The sequence below is a fragment of the Capricornis sumatraensis genome, chromosome 14 (genome assembly GCF_032405125.1).
Source record: "Capricornis sumatraensis isolate serow.1 chromosome 14, serow.2, whole genome shotgun sequence".
Lineage (NCBI taxonomy): Eukaryota > Metazoa > Chordata > Mammalia > Artiodactyla > Bovidae > Capricornis > Capricornis sumatraensis.
Genome location: NC_091082.1, coordinates 54,376,663 through 54,392,991, shown reverse-complemented (window position 1 = coordinate 54,392,991; position 16,329 = coordinate 54,376,663). Strand labels below are relative to the sequence as shown.

The following is a 16,329-nucleotide window of genomic DNA, read 5'->3' as shown; positions in this document are numbered from 1 at the left end:
TGCGTGGGTCTGGTCTGAGATATTCTTGTTCTCCCTGCTAAGAGAAAACGCCCTTGCAGAAATAAGACGATAAAACCCACATAATCTCACTCCTTTATAAAATTTGCAAAGGACTGTCACCACAAAATGCCCTTATCGATGACTGCAGACAAGACATATTACAATCACTGTGTCCACTGAGAAAAGTAAGATTTGTTTAAAAACAAAAACAGGGACTTCCCTGGTGGTCCAGAGGTAAGACTCCGAGCTCCCAAGGCAGGGGACCCAGGTTTGATCCCTGGGCAGGGAACCACATGCTGCAGCTACGATGCAACACAGACAAATTAATCAGAAACCCAGTAGCCTGGTTTGTAACTGTCTTTCCTCCCACCGCTGTCCTGTCAGGGGAAGCCACCATCTCCCCTCTACTTTTTTTAATACTTCAATTAAAAATATCAAGCATCTGAGTTTTTTCAAAACTGCCTCTTTCTAAGTTCCTGCTGAAAAACTTCACCAACCGCTTCCCAGTTAGGTATAACAGGTGCCGCTGACGATGGGAGGAGGACTTGGCAAGTTACAGTCTGTTGTGAGCTGTCCTGATTGCCCGAGATGCGTCATTTAAAAGATGACAATAAAACTATAGGATCGGCTGGCCTTCAGTTCTGCGTTCATTTCGGGAATTATGGGAAGGGGAAAAAAGAAGACCTGCTTGGCCACTATCATACAAATAAACATCAGGTACCAGAGATATTTCTGAATCTAACATTAACTGCTTACAGGTTGTTTTTCCCTTTTCCTTTTTTAAAAAAAGTATTAACACATTGACTAGCTTAAAAATAGAGGCTTAATTTTCTCTTCCTGGACCCACTCGGCTGACTGGGTCACGCCTGCTGCAAACCCAAAGCAGCCATTAGCGACTCTCAGCTCGGTGCCACTGCCTCTGCCCGCACTGTGGGTGGCGATTTGCAATGCCCCCATTTCTATATTTAATCCTGGGTGACAGAGTGTGGGTGCCGGCCTCCTATATTAAGAAAACGATAGTAAGTTCATCTTATTTTAACTAGCCCACCCTTTGGAAATTATAAGGGGAGTTATTTTAAGAGCCAGCTGAGCGACAGCCTCCTGAGACTGTCTGGCTTCTCCCTGCCAGGTTTCTTTACTTTTTATTTATTTTTAAAATTAATCAATTTCTTTTTTCGGCCACATTGCAACATTTGCGGGATCTTAGTTCCTCGGCCAGGGATTGAAGCGGTACCCCTCACAGTGGAAACCCAGAATCCTAACCACTGGACAACCAGGGAAGTCCTCCCCACACTCCCCTGCCCCACCCTCCCCACTCCCAATTTCAAATGCACCTGCAGGTCTCTGACACCAAGGACAAAGGAGTATTAACGAAGGCAGCTAATAAAGATTGTATTTGGGGGTTAATGCACAGTGTAGTGAAGACGACTCATTTCTAATGACAAACGGGGCAAGCGCCTCCCACTTACCCTGAGCATTGCAGACCCGGGGCCAGGGAGAAGGGCTGCCTGGTCATGAGGCCAGGTCTCACTGGTCACATTCTGTATCAGGGAGCTGGAGAAGGTCAGTCAAGTGCTCACTGCTGCTTGAGAATCAATGCCTTCCCTGTTCTAATCAGGCAACAGGAGAAGGAGGGCAGGCAGATTCCTGTTCCAAACGCCATGGAGAGCAGGGAACGGGGGCAGTGGTTATACACAAGGCCCCCTCCCCAAGGGAGGCAGCCACCTTGCCAAAGTTCACACAAGATCCAGAATCATTCCCACCCATGGCTGTCAGCTTCCTCTTGCGTATCTGGGCTGTGGTCTCAAGATGAGGACCAACAGTGGAGAATTCACATTCCTGATGTGGAACAGGAAGGACATTGACAGGAGTGTGCCACCAATGATCATGGCCAATGAGAAAGCAAAAGCTGGTAACAGGTGACCAAAACCAAAAGTCCATTCGCAGAGAAGGACACGCTTAGGCCATATGGCTGACCAGGTTTCTCAAGCTAGATGCTCTGCATTTTGGTAAGAGGGGGGACTGAAGCCATCCCGTGTCCAAGGCATGGGAGTAGCCTGCAGGCAGGTGTGGGCAGGAGGAAAGCTGCCATGGGTGGGCGTCGCTGCATCCTCTGACCAGTGAGCAGGAGCCTCCTGGCCAGCCCAGGAGAAGCTGGTTCACAGCAGCTGGGGCATCAGGGTTGTGACCAGACCCCAGCTCCCACCCTGTCATCTGATGAACAGGGACCCTTAGCAGTAGAGGATGGTGTTTTCAGAAACAGAGATTCTTAGAAAGTGAGAACCAGAAGGCAGGAGGCTGTCGCCAAGGCAATCGTCAGCCGCATGACAGAGTATCAGGGGCCCAAAGCGGCTTTCGCCCCCTCAGCTCTTGACCCTAGGAGACCAGAAGTTCCTCAAAAGGAGGAAACACGCCTTCTTTCCTCCTTGCTTCCTCCCCAGCCACGGATCTGATGCCCTGTCCATCACGAGGGAGGAGCTCCAATGAAACGAGGTCATGGAACGGAGAGGAGCATCCAGGCTGCATCCTGTACTCTTCAGTGAAATCTAGTCTCCACTCCACCCCGCACAGGACGCCTTTTCACAGCCACCTAGCAACACTCAGTGGATGCTGCCTACGCAGGAGCCTCCCCCATGGACCCCATACCTCGTCTCCCAGGCTTCCTTCACCTGGGCCCCTCTCTGCTGTGCACCCCACCTCCCCAGGGCTGGCGTGGCGGGTCTACACAGCAGGAAAGTGGGCTCGGCAAGCAGGCAGGTTGTGGTATGGGCTCTTACACAGGGTGGACAGGAAAGGCCTATTCTCTTATTCCAGAGACCTGAAGACAAAGACAGGCCTCCAGACAGCTGTCAATGGGGCCTGAGTAGGCCCAGCTGAATGTGCCTTCCACTCCAAGTAGACCGGTCAGGGAACTCGAACCAGATGTGAGGCCATTTCCAAGGGAACATGCAGACCCGGAGCTGACAGTAGAAGCGGCGAGAACTCAGACTCTGATGTTTGAAGCTGGAGCCCAAAGGACTGGCTGACAGGCAAGAGAGAGAGCTTTTGAGACAGGCTGAGTCACAGAGGCCATAGGAATCTTGGCTTCACAACCAGAAGGATGCTCTGGCTGCCACCACAGGGGTAAGGAGGAACCCAGGACTTGTGTCTGACACTCCATGCCAACCGTCCCAGGCCTCAAGTGGCAGCTGGAGTCGGGGAAGGCTAGGGGCTATACGGCTGGAGCCACCGGCCTAGGCTGGGATGGGGCCTGGGTCTCCGAAGCCAGCAGGAAAGGAAGACAGGCAGGAAGGTGGGACAGCACAGCGACTGCAGGTGTGGTGGTGGCAGAGGAAGCAGGGGAGGGCGACCCTGGGCCTTGGGCAGGGGAAGCTGGATGAACCATGAGGGACATACCAGCCCACCAGCTTTGGCAGGAGGCTCCAGGGACCGGGCCAGAGGGATGGAGAGTAGACGCTCCAAGGTGCGGAGCAGGAAGTGCCAGTGCCCGCTGGGTCAGGTAGATGGGAGGAGGGTTCCCTGCAGGAGCCAGCCACAACAGGGGCAATGAAGCACAGGGTGGAGCCTGTCTTCCGAGTGGGCCCAACCCACGTGCTGGAGTTAACCGCCCATGATTCTAACAGAGAAAAGCTGCTGATCACTCAGGACACAGCCACCTGGTGCTGTCAACTCAAACCATCTTTCCAAAAGATGTCTTCTATTTACTCAGAATGTTCACTGAGTTCCTTCTCCAAAAGCACTGTGGGAGAGAGGCCAGGCAGGGTAGGAAGATAGGATGCCAGGAGGCAAGTGCCTGAGAAAACCACAGTCAGCATGGGAGGCAAGAAGCGGGGAGCTGTCCCGCCAGGACGAGAAGGTTTGGGGGAGGATGGACACAGGTATGTGTATGGCTGGGCTGCTCTGCTGTTCACCTGAGACTGTCACAGTATTGTTAATTAGCTATATCCAATATAAACTGCATTAAAAAGAGAGGAGGCATGGAGGTCACGGCGGCTGAAGCAGCAAGGCTGTGTCCGCCTGCCGGGGAGGAGTTCAGGACGCTCCAGGAAGACATGGGTGTGGGGCGGGCGGGTGAATGGGGGTAGGTGGGAAGGCCAGGCTGGACATCAAGGCAGGAGAACAACAGGCACGTCAAGGGGAAGGGAGTCAGAGGTGAGCGCACGGAGCCGAGAGCCACAGGGCAACAGGGCCCAGGCTGAGGGCCCCCACCTCCAGGGTCTTCCCTCTCTCATCTGCCCCCACGGCCAGACAGGTCTTAGAAAAGCCCAGCGGTCTCGGCTTCCTTTCACGTTGGGCCAGTTGTGGTGGCAACGCTCCTCTTGGGCAGGGAGAGCCATGTGGAAAACAGTCAACAAAGGGCCAGGCAAGACAAGTCCCCAGGAGAGAAATCACAGCAAAGGACATTCAAGAACCAACACGGGAGAAGGAGCGAGACCTTTAAGAAGATGAATCAGAGACAAAGGCACAAAACCACCCCTGCTTTTCATCCAATGTGAAAAAGTCATGTGTTATGATGGAGTTAAATCTGCAAAGCAAAACAAGGAAAAGCAGCTTTTCTATTTCAGGCAAGCTTTTCTATAATAATTATTATTATTCATTTTGTATGCTGCTACCTTCCTGAATTTTTAATTATTTGAGTTATTTTTATCACCGAATCTCCTGGGCTCTCTAGGTATGTTACTGTGCCATCTGCAAAACTAGAGAGAATTGCTTCTTTTCTGCCAGTTCTTGTGACTTTGCTTTCTTTCCTGTTTTACTGTGGTGCCTAAAATCTCTGAAACAATGTTAACCTGCCTGACTCCTGACCTCAGGGGAAGATCCTCCAGGCTCCCCTCTGAATAAGATCCCCCATTAAGTCTTGGGGAAGTAAAATCAATTTCTACCCCAAGTGTTCTTATCAAGGATGGGGGTTTGGGTGAGTTTATAAAAAGGTCTTGAGTGTTACAAGAACCTAAACACCCCACAGACAGCTGCCAGGTCACCCCTTTCAGCCAACCACAGGGAAGGGAGAGCGGAGGGGGAACAGCCTCTCCTGGACCGAGATCCCAAAACTTCCAAGGGGAGGACTCAGAAGGAAGAAGCCCAAAGCCTGGCCACTGCTGCTGCACAGAGGCCCTGAAAGTCAGCACCAGGAGAAGCAGTCAGGCTGCTTTCCCTCGCAGCAAGTAAGTGTCCTCCGCACCCTCCAGTTCACTCCCCACATCTTTTCTATTCCCTCAACTGGTTATCAGAGGCCCTGTCCCTACAGCCCCTGGCCGATGGGAGTCCTGGATCCCATCAGTGACCTCCAGCCCTCCCCACTACATCTCATACCAGCTCGCCGCTGCCCAGGGCTATACTGTGTGTTTCCTAAGTGGCAGGGCAGGAGCCAGGCCTCAAGACGAAGACTACTCAATGTGTGCAAACCAAAGAAAATAGGGCAGAAGAGAAGTTTCTCTAAGACACATGTGCAGCACGGAATTACTGAAAAAGTGAAATTAGCAGCCATCTCACTTCGCTGTTTTCTCCTGTGATTGGCATCCACAGAATTACATATAGTTTATGGAAGACTTTCATTTAAGTGACTTAGACTCCATCCTTGGTGAAGGCATTCTCTCCATAGAAAATACAGTAAGACCACTGTGCTCAGTGTTTTCTGGATGATGATTATTTTGTTCCTTCACTCCTGGTGAGTTATGAGGCATCAGAAGAGAAGACTAGGTTTGGTAAAATTATGAAGCATCATTTGTAAATCGTGAGCACAAAATCCCTACTAAAATAGGCACTAAATATCGTAAAGCCATTGTAAACACTTCTTTAACATGTATTTTAAAAAATGCCTATTTTAAATGCAGCCACACAGGCTCCATAAATGAGAACAAAATGCCATATATTTCTAGAAGATTCCAAAAATTCCCTTGCTGCCTGCATTTCATGAATGCCTCAAGCATGTGAGGAAAGATGGGACTGAAGATTATAAACTTATTGCCAAGGAGACAGTGATGGTAGAAATACCATATTCAGTAAACTTCCAAAAGTTTACTGAATGAAAATAAGCAAAAATTCTGGACAAAATAAGTAAAAATTCTAGCACAGTGTTCAGGTAGAACAGAGCTCTATAAGGCTTCCCTGATGGTTCAGTGGTAAAGAATCTGCCTACAATGCAGAAGCCTAAAGAGATCCTTGGGTTGGGATGATCCCCTGGAGAAGGGAATGGCTACCCACTCCAGTATTCTTGCCAGGAGAATCCCACAGACAGAGGAGCCTGGCGGGCTACAGTCCGTGGGGCTGCAAAAGAGTTGCATGCGACGGAGCGCACTATAAACTACGAGTCTCAAAGAGTTCTCAGCAGTTCCAGAAGCCTGGCCATTGGATACAGGGCTAGTGAAGAACAGAAAGCTGCTGAGGCCATGACGGCTCTCTAAGTAGAAAGACACCCCGACTGTCACAACACTTATGGGCCTAGAATGTACCCTTTGCTTGAAGTACAGCTTCCCTTAGGTAGGACTAAGTTCATCAGATCTAAGGGCACTGTGGCCAGCACTTAGCTCAAAGAGAAAAATTATCATGAAATTGGAAAAAGAAATACACAAAAAGAGGATTAGTTAAAAAAAAAGAAACAAACGTGAAAAACACATCTCAAATCAAGGCCCATTCCCTGATTCCGACAGGCCCAGGGCCTATCACCCCAAGCTTTCCAACCCGAGCCTGACCTGTGTCTCTTGTTTCCGGAACAAGCTTCTGCAAAGCATCTCTCTGACTCTATGTGAAACCCAGAGCCTACACAAAGAGTTAAGACTGAGCCCTGCTCCGGAGGCATCCCCTGGTAGAAGTATCAATGTAGTCCTGCATGGAGTGGCACTATTGGAATGGGGTTTTGAAGGATGAGTAGGAGTTTTCACAGTGGAGAAGAAAGGAAAGCTTGGCATTCAAGGCAATTAGAAAAGAACAGTGCAAATGGACAGCATGGGCAAGTGCCCATCACACCTGGGGGATGAGGAATTACTTGTATGCCAAAAGGAGTAGTGCCCAGACTCCCAGCACCCACACAACTTCTGCTAACTGCCATACTGCTTCCCGACTTTTCCTCTTGTGTTTTTTCTTTACATCAACCTTTTTTTTTAAGTTTACTTTAATGTCATCTGAGATAATTATCTCCATTAAACTCTGGATTATGACGTACCATTTATATTTTCCTTAAATCACAGAGAAGATAATCACACACCGTTAAAGTAGAAAGCATCCCTCTGTGAGACTGGAGCTAAGTCCTCTTTTGTGCCAGCCGTGATCCCCAAGCTGGGAGCTCCAAGGCCTGTGCTGTCTGAGGTGGAATCTGATTAATGGAAGAAACACAGGCAAACACCAGAGGCAAGACCCTTCCCTCTCGGTGGGTCACACTGTCTCTGTCTGGTGACCTCACCGTTCCCCCTAAGGCCCTGCCCTGACCCAGAGGCAGCCATCAGACCTCTCGTGGCCAGGAGCTCCCAGGGTTGCATGTGACCCTCCGTTAGGACAGTTACCCGCCTGACTTTCATTTACCAGTTTGAAAAACAGGCGTTGACAGTATTTTGGTAATTTATTATGCAACTTCTTAAAAGTTGAAAATCATACTTCATTAAACACAAGAGCCTAAACTGGGTCAGATGGCAGCATGGCCTCCTGGGGGGATTAACGAGGAACCAGTGAGTGGGAAGGGCCAGCGAGGGTCATTTGTCCTTACCTCCGTGCACGAAGCCGTGCAGGGTGCAGTCGGAAGGCCCCACCAGGTGGATCAAGCTGGACTGGCTGTAGCTGACCGTGTTTGGCTCTGGAACCATGAAGGAGAGAGTTTAGGTCACGAGACTGATCGGTTTCCACAGCCGAAGGGCCCTGCAGTGCGACACTGTCCTGATGTTCACGTGGACATTGCCACCACCCTGGGTGGGGTTTCTCTAAGGAACACTGGTCTCAAAACGCTCCAGTCTGTGGGGGGAAGGCTTGAGGATTAATTAGCCACTTGGATAGTGGGTTGTGACATCATTTCCCTGGGGACACCAGTGTCCCCAGTGAGGCCTTGCCCTGCCCCATGGGCAGCCACTGACCACCTCTGGGCTATAAGCCCCCAGGATGGGTGTGGCCATCTGTTAGGACAGAGTCACCAATCCGACTTTCAGGCCCCATTCTGTAAACATTTAAGCAATTTATTCCACAGCCTCTAGAAAGTTGTGACTTCGTCAAACACAATAATAGGTAAGGACTCCGGACCAGACAGAGACACCGAAGGTGTGGGACTCCAGACCCCACCCTGGACTCCGGCTGGCCCTCGGTGCCAACCTGGCCCAAGAGACTCAGTGCCGGAAGGGGTGCTGGCTTTTCCTCCTGCGTTCCCCATGCATCTTCCCAGAGCACCAGCCATCACCCCTCACCCATGAGGCATGGCTGTAGCTGAAAATCTCTAAGAGGCTACACTTAAAAGAAAAAAAAGATGAAATAAAGCCCCATCTCCAGAAAGTGACACCATCCCTCAAAACACTGACTCTTCTGACAGGTGTGAGTAATTCAACAAACGGGCTTCTAGGCAGACCCCCTGCCGTGACTGCTTCCGCCTTTCCAGACCCTTCTGGGAAGGATGGCTGACGCCCATCTGTTTCCTGCCCAGACAGCTGGTGCTCAGAGAGGGTGGCCCCTTCCTGCCCCAGCAAGAGGGAGCTGCCGAGGAAGCCAGCCTGCTGGGCCCCTGAATGGCTGAGACACCCTGCAGTTGAAGAAAGGTCCTTCCCGTGTTTGGACGTAGACAGAAAAACCTCGGCAGGAAGTAACAGTGCTCAGGACCCAGGTCGGGTCACCTAGCGTCAACAGTTGCTTCTGAGACTCTGCCTGGTGCTCCTCCACGTGGGATCCCAGGAGGTGTGGTTGTCTGCGGGGGTCTTGAAGCAGGAAGATCTGCATTCCTGAGAGCTGGGGTTTTGAGGACTGACTTCCAAACTCAAGATATTTGCTATTTGTTCTCAAGCCTCCCAGCTTAGAGAGATTTAGACTCAAGTTTTAAGCTCGTATGTGAAGTGCCATCTGTTCCAAGAGGGCCCTGCGGGAGGGACTCGACCATGCTGACGTGCTCTTGGGTGGGAGGGCCCTCGGCTGCGCCGGAGGCCGTGAAGCGGCTCCAGCTCAGGAGGTGGGGAGGGCGTGGGGCTCTCATTGTTATCCGCGGTCAGCTTCTGTCTCTGGGGGTTCTGGCGACTGGCCTGCTCCTCCTGCCTGCTCTCCGGGCTCCCTGTGTGACCAGCAGAGGCCGGAGCCAGCTGCCATGGGAGGTCCTGGCGCCAGCCTCGGGTGGACCCTCCACCTGGGACGTGTCTGAAGTCACAGCCTGTCGCAGTGTCAGAGCTGGTGGAGAATGCCCTGCCGAGAGGCCAGCTCTGAGGACTCTATCCTCCAGCCCACCCACCTGGATGTGGACCCCTCGGGAGCAACAGCACAAGGACGCCATCTAAAACCAGACAACAGACGGCACGCATAGCTCCACGGCTCAGGGAGCGCGCTCCAGGGGCCCCAGCATCCCTGGGGACTGTGGTCAGCGCAGACGACCCCCAGGAGGAGATGCTTCCTCTCCCAGCTGCCTCCCAGGCCTGGGGTCGTCCAGAACAGTCCAGATCATCGGGGAACCAAACTGGGTCTCAAGGAATCCTCGCTGGACACACTACACTGGACGAGAAGGGAGGCCCTGAGAAGGCGTCCAGGACGCTGCCCTGCCCCATTCCTAATTTCATTCCAAGTGGAGAAGAGCACCCAAAACCCTCTTTCTGCTCAGGAGATCATGGCCCCCGCTGGTCAGGTGCACCCTTGGCCACGCCTACTGTGGCCTGGGGCGACTGGGTGGAGGGGCACAGCCTGAGGGCCACAGAGGATACCAGCTAAGTCCCTCTGCCAGCACAGCCGTCAGAGAAACACTCCAGGGCAGCACTAGCAGCCCACGACACCCCCAGTCGTCAAGGACTGTCTCCCTTGGGCCTCTCTCTGCAAAGAACAAAAGGCACCGAGAACCACGCAGTACCCTGTGGCGCTTTCTTCGCTTTGTGTGCTGCTCATAAAAAACATCAAAGCAGCTATTTTACAGCATGAATGGAAATGAAAAGCCTCAAATTTGGCCTGCTCTCAGAACTGCTCTGACCGGTTAAGAGGTCTGCGGGTGGACAATGACAGATTTTTTTTTTAATTTCAAACAATGGAAATAGTACACAAAAGTCTTTGTCATGTCAACTATCTACTTATTCAAATGACAAGCCATTTGAAATAACTATAACCACCGAGTCAAAGAGATGCCCCCCACCCCCGTGTTCTGTAGTAATGTTTAAAATATCAATTAAGCCCTATCTACTAATTCAGTGTTCTTGGAACTTGCACTGATGTGCTTTTAACAAGTTAAAACACCAAACTTCTTACAGGAAAGAAAAATGCACACACATCCTCAAGTGCTCCTTCCCTGGGCCATGAGCTCTAACTCTGGGGCCTCAGGGGGCTCCAGAGGCTGGGACTGTGCCAGGGGGGTCCACAGTCACCTCCTGTCCCTGTTCATCCTCAGTGGCCCTTCCCCTGTTCTTTACGCCCTGTCTCTTAGGGGAACCAGAGAGAAATGTGAGACGGGTCTTTTCAAAGCTCGAGGGCAAGGTACAGACATACAGGGGTCATCCGTGATTGTGACCAGTGCTGCCCTAACAAACAGACGTGGGGCTGGACAGCATGGTGGTTGCTGTCCTTGAGGGTGGCGTGCACACACGGGGCCAGGAGGGAGAACCCGGCAGGCCTGTCTCCTCGCCTGCTTCCCACCTGGACCACACTTCTCAGCCCCCACAGGAGAGTAAGCAGAAGTGTCCCGACCCAGGGCCAACCCACTGAGCCCCTGACAGAGAGCCTCCCTGCTCCTTCCCCTCTCGAGGTGCCAGGAGCTACCTGACACAGAGGCAGAGCTATGAGGCCAAGGTCCCCACCTCCTGGAGGAGATCCCCCGGATTAGGACTTCAGGGAATAAACCTCTAGTGTTAGGAACTAGGATTTTAGAGTGTAAGCAGCTACCATGGCCTTGACCAATGCGCCTCATCTTTGAACCTGCAATTTCAGAATGCTGTCTGGAAACTGAGTGGTCCCCAGGGCAGCCAGAGATAAGCACAGACCGCCCCCCCACCACCACTTCAAGCCCACAGCAGGAACCTGAGGTGCAGACAGGCTAAGCCCCCACAGAGCAGAGCTGGCATCCAAGCCCAAAGGTTCCTTCTTCTGCTCCCTCTTCCTCCCCAGGACAAGTGCTGCTGGGAGCTGGGGTGACAGGACCTGGCAGGGCCCCAGGGAGAAGGCTCTCCCATCCAGGGCCAGCCCCCAGCAGGCAAGCACCAACCACTCTTGTGGGTGGCTCAGAGTAGATTGGCCAGCAGGGGTGGTCAGGTACTGGCTGAGCTCAGGGAGGCAGGGTCCAGGCCCAGCCCAAGAATGAGGGGATGGTCTGACTCATCAACACCCGAGCTGTTGAACTTCTCTGGTGGTTCAGTGGATAAGAATCCGCCTGCCAATGCAGGGGACATGGGTTCGATCCCTGGTCCGGGAAGATTCCAAATGCCACAGAACAATTAAGCCCAAGAGCCACAACTACTGAGCCTGCGTGTGGCAACTACTGAGCCTAGGCACCCTAGAGTCTGTGCTCCACAAGAGAAGCCATGCGGTGAGGAGCCCAAGCACCGCGAGGAAGAGCAGCCCCTGCTCCCCTCAACTACAGAAAGCCCATGCACAGCAACAAAGACCCAGCACAACCAAAAAACGAGCAGATAAAAAAAGACCCCAGCTGTCCTAGCAATGGGCACACTGGGACAGTGGAGATCACACTTCAAGGTGAATACTGCTTCAAACCCAAAGGCCAGGGAAGAGGCAGAGATAATTTCGTCATAATTCCGAGAGCCCCCAGAATGGACGGTGGGCTATAGGACCAGACAGTCCCTACACAGTTAAGGCTGGCCAACTAATGGTCATGAACTGAAGAGTTCAAGGTAACTGTATTTTGTCTTGTCAGATGGAGGAAACACAGTAAGAAAAACTGGGCTTCTAAAAAACTCCCAGACTCTCTGAAAAGACACCTGAAAGATGAACTTGGACCCTCGCAGGGGTTGCTAGGCAACAGCCAGAGAGATGAAATCTGATTCTGACTGCCAAAGTAACGGAGAGCTGCAGATCCAGGGGGACTTGCGGGTGGTGGGATGGCAAGTCCAAGGTCAAGCCTGCCTCCTCAAGGTGGGGCGGGGGTCCTCCCACAGGGAGGGGCACAAGTGTTAGGAGACCCCAGTGCCAAGTGCACAAGGCAGTGCTCAAAAACCCTGCAGAGAATGGATATGTGACTTCTTTAAGAAGTGGTTAAAAGTCAGTCCCTATTGCCGAGAAAGATGCATTTTTATTAGGGCCAGAAGAGGCAAAACTAAAGAGCTTATAAAAATCTATCACAAAAGCTTGAGATTCAGAATGCCATCTTACAGTAATATCACTGGAGAGTAAGAGATCCCAAAAAATACTATGTATCAGATTTACAATCAGAGGAAGGCAAACAGAAAATAATCTCATGAGTGAAGGAGTTTAAACTGATTGAAAACCCTGAGTAATTTTAGTTTCTCAGACAGTCAGTTTAAAGGAGTAAGCCAGGATTAACCCCATGGCCCTCAAAGCCCGAGACTGCCTTCAGCCCCAGCTTCTGTCCCAGTACTGGCCAGCAATCGCCCCAGGACGGGTGGATTCAGCCATCAGAGGCCAGCCAGCACCTCTTTCCAGCCCCTCTCTTTGCTGCTTTCGAGCTGACACTGCTGCCCCCCTTCTGTCTCTGACAAGGACACTGGTCACTGGATTTGGGGCATCTCAAGATCCTTACCTTGATTCCATCTGCAGAGCCTTCCCCCGCCCCACACTAATCAGGGTGCAGTCACAGGGCCCAGGGACTTGGTGCGATGTGTCCTGATGGGAGGGAGTTGCCATTCAACCTGCTCCAGCCTCTCTCCCAGGAACTCCCCCAACACCAAGTCCTTGTCCTTCTTTAGATATCGCAACTCCCCCATGTCCCTCTGTGCCTTTCCTGACCTGCCTGCTCACCCGCCCTCCTGAAAGCAGAGCCTGGGACTGAGGTCGCTGACCGCCTGTGGCACGTGCCCAGGGCCTGGACACACTGGAGTCATCACGAGAGCCTCAGTCTCTCCAGCCCTGGCCCTGGAGCTCACTGCACTCATTAGCGGGGGAGGGGCAGAGCCCAGGGCTCATGGAGCAGCGGCATCGAGCGAGGAAGGGGTGACCTGGGGCCGGTCCTCAGATAGGAGGCAAGGGCCAGATCAGGAGCCACACCACCCGCACGCTGGGCCCGTGAGGTGCTGCTCTGGGATCCAGCATGGAACACGGACACTCACCCTGGGAGCCCGGCCAACACGGAGAGGAGAGGACACACAGCCCACACTCCATGCAGGAAGATGTGATCAGGTGTGCGCAGAGGAGGGTGACGTGCAACACCAGGCTAAGGCCCCAAGGCCCAGCCCTGAATCTGTTCCATAAGGGACTCAGGGGACAGCCTCCCTTACCTATTGGAACTGTGGACAGAGGTTTTGTTATGGCTGCAGCCCTCCAGGCACCAGGAGGAAGCAGCCGTGAGGAACCAGGCCTGGCAGAGTTCTCTGCACCCCAAGCTGTCTGGGCGCTCAGAGTCCGTCTACTGAACCCATGTCTGGGCAGTGGGCCCAGGAAGAACAAAGTGGGAAATGCTGCTGCCATCCTGTGGGTTTTTTTGGCTGTGTTGGGTCTTCATTGCTTTCTGCGTCTGCTTTTCTCCAACTGCGGTGTGCACGCTTCTCATTACAGTGGCTTCTCTTGCTGTGCAGCACAGGCTGTAGGTGCATGGGCTCAGCGGTTGCGGTGCACAGACTCTCGGGTGCTCAGGGGGTTTCAGTAGTTGTGACTCCTGGGCTTTAGAGAACAGGCTCAATAGTTATGGCTCACAGGCTTTTAGTTGCTCCGCGGTATGTGGGATCTTCTCGTATCAGGGATCAAACCTGTGTCCCCTGCATTGGCAGGCGGATTCCTATTCACTGCATCACCAAGGAAGTCAGCCATTCTGTCTTTTTTATGAGCTGGAAATCCCATCAAAAACGCACTCCAGGTAAACTAGAGGGACAAACTCTTCGTGGCCAGGTGTGCATCCCTCTGCCCAGGCAGCGGGGCCCCTCCCCTACGGGGGCCTCCCGATCAGCACTCCATGGCAGCAGATACACTGAGGCCTTGAGGCTTGTCCCCCAGCCCCATAGTCAGCTGCGCCACTTGGACAGGGCTTGCGAGATGCAGGGTCAAAGGGATGGTGCCCCACAAGACAGCACCTGGGGACGCACTGGCCCCAGCAAGACAACGCTCATGAGCAGGCCTTGCCGCCTCGGCCCCCAGACTGCAGCCCGGCTCCTACCTGGGTTCAGGACAGGCTGAACGATGTCCCCGTTGCGCCACTTGGTCTCCATGCGCTCCAGCTTCTGGGCCTCGTAGCGCTTGCGGCCCTCCTCCTCCTGCTCCTGCCGGGAGTACTGCGGGGTGGGGCAGGGTGGGAGAACGAGAGAGGGTCAGGCCTGGCCCCCAGGCCGCCTCTCATGTGCCCCTCCTTCCTGCAACTAGAACTATCCCTTCTTTCTCTGACAGTACATGCGCGATATAAATAATGAAGACATAGAGGAGGGGGAAATACCACGGAGACCTCCCTGGATAAGAGAGTCTGGGTCAGATGTTTGAGTGATGTCCTCCCTGGAACTGCTTTTCTACCCGTGTGTATAAAAGGTTCTGCCGTGCTGTACGTGAAGCTCAAAAGTCACAGCCTTCCCTCCTCTCATGTATTACCCTGCCATAATTTATGTGATGGATCCATAATATCTGGACACTTAGTCTGCTCCCAGTTTTTCATCATTAAAACAATCACACTGATAATCTCAGCCACTTTCCATGTTATATATAGCTGCCCCAGTCCTTCCTAGACACAGAACTAGAGAGTCGAGGAGCCCCAGAAAGGCTGTCCCCAAGACCAGGAGAGAAGAGGGCAGGTCCCCAGACACTGGGCACCCTCACTCCGTTGACTCCCAGCCACTCAAGCAGGCTGCTGGTATATAAGGAGTACCCACCAAAGCTCTCCTGATGGATCATGGGTATTCTGATCCAAGAAGGTAAATATAAACATGAAAATAAAACGTGGCATAATGGAGAATGTTGCGTCCTCTGGTGCCCATTGCCCTAGGGCCCAGTGCAGCAACACCCTCTGTCCCGGGATCCATCAGAGAGGTCTGGGGTCCTCAGGGCCTCCCTGCTGACCCGTGCCTGGCCACTCTCCTGACGGGCTCTGAGCTCTGCCCTTCCATCCATCCACTTGCATCTCCCACTCAGCCATGGAGAAGCAGCTGGGCTCAGGGCCCTGCGTGCTCCTCTCTGACCCTGCAATTTCAGACCTTCTTTCAAAAGCTGGTTTTAAATATCTTGCTTTCCTTGAAAGTGGCTCAGCTGCAAAACCACCCAAGTCTGAACACATTCAATGGCTTCATTACCATCATCTTGGGCTTGAGAGTCCGCCTCTGAAGGAGGCTTTGAAGGGAGTGGGGTGGTATGTCCAAAAGAAACAAAGCACGGTGGGTGTTGAGGGCGCCATGGAGCCCCAGCCTCTCCCTCCACAGACAGACGATCCCTCATGGCCCACCACACAGGGCAAGGCCTCCAAGAGCAGAGACTGTGCTGTGCCTTTCTAGGAAAGCGGAAGGACGACTTAACATGTCCTCAAGAAATGCCTTTAAAGAGATTTTTTAAAAAAGAGCCAACCTCCCCGGGCTAATAAATCCTCGTGTCCAGCAGGGTCATGAGACCTCTGCACTCACGTGGGGGCTGACAGGGGCCCTGGCTCTGACACCAGCCACGAGGACCAAGAAAACGTAGCCTCTTCACAAACCAGCGACTCCTGATGACTTAACATCTGGGGACACATCATGAGAGCATGCTCTCGATGGGCTGACACCCACTCATCCGCAGGGGCTCATCAGACTCAGCTGACTCGAAGCAGAAGACTGCCCAAACATGCCAGGCAACAGTCTGAGTGAGCCTTTTGACTCAAGCTCACATTGACACACCAATAAAAACCAGAGTCCACTCTCCAGTGCTCCCCCAGCCTCTCGGGGCCACAGCTGTCCCCAAGCCACCAGAGGTCTCTTGATTCATCACAGGGTCACCGAAGTCCCTGGTCCCTGGGGGACGAGGTGGAGCATAGTGACGAAGTCCTCGCTGAGCGACACCACAGGGGACAGCTGGACTTCCCCAGGAAGAGGCACTCATGTGGTCGATCCA

General features: G+C 52.8%; 1 protein-coding gene across 1 annotated transcript in view; it reads right to left on the bottom strand.

The window, feature by feature from the left end:
* Positions 1-16,329, bottom strand: part of ACOT7 (acyl-CoA thioesterase 7) — a 101,063-nt gene that overhangs the window by 25,718 nt on the left and 59,016 nt on the right. Inside the window, 2 exon segments of the mRNA XM_068986308.1 lie at positions 7,700-7,786; positions 14,426-14,540. Coding sequence (XP_068842409.1) covers positions 7,700-7,786; positions 14,426-14,540 — 202 coding nt within the window.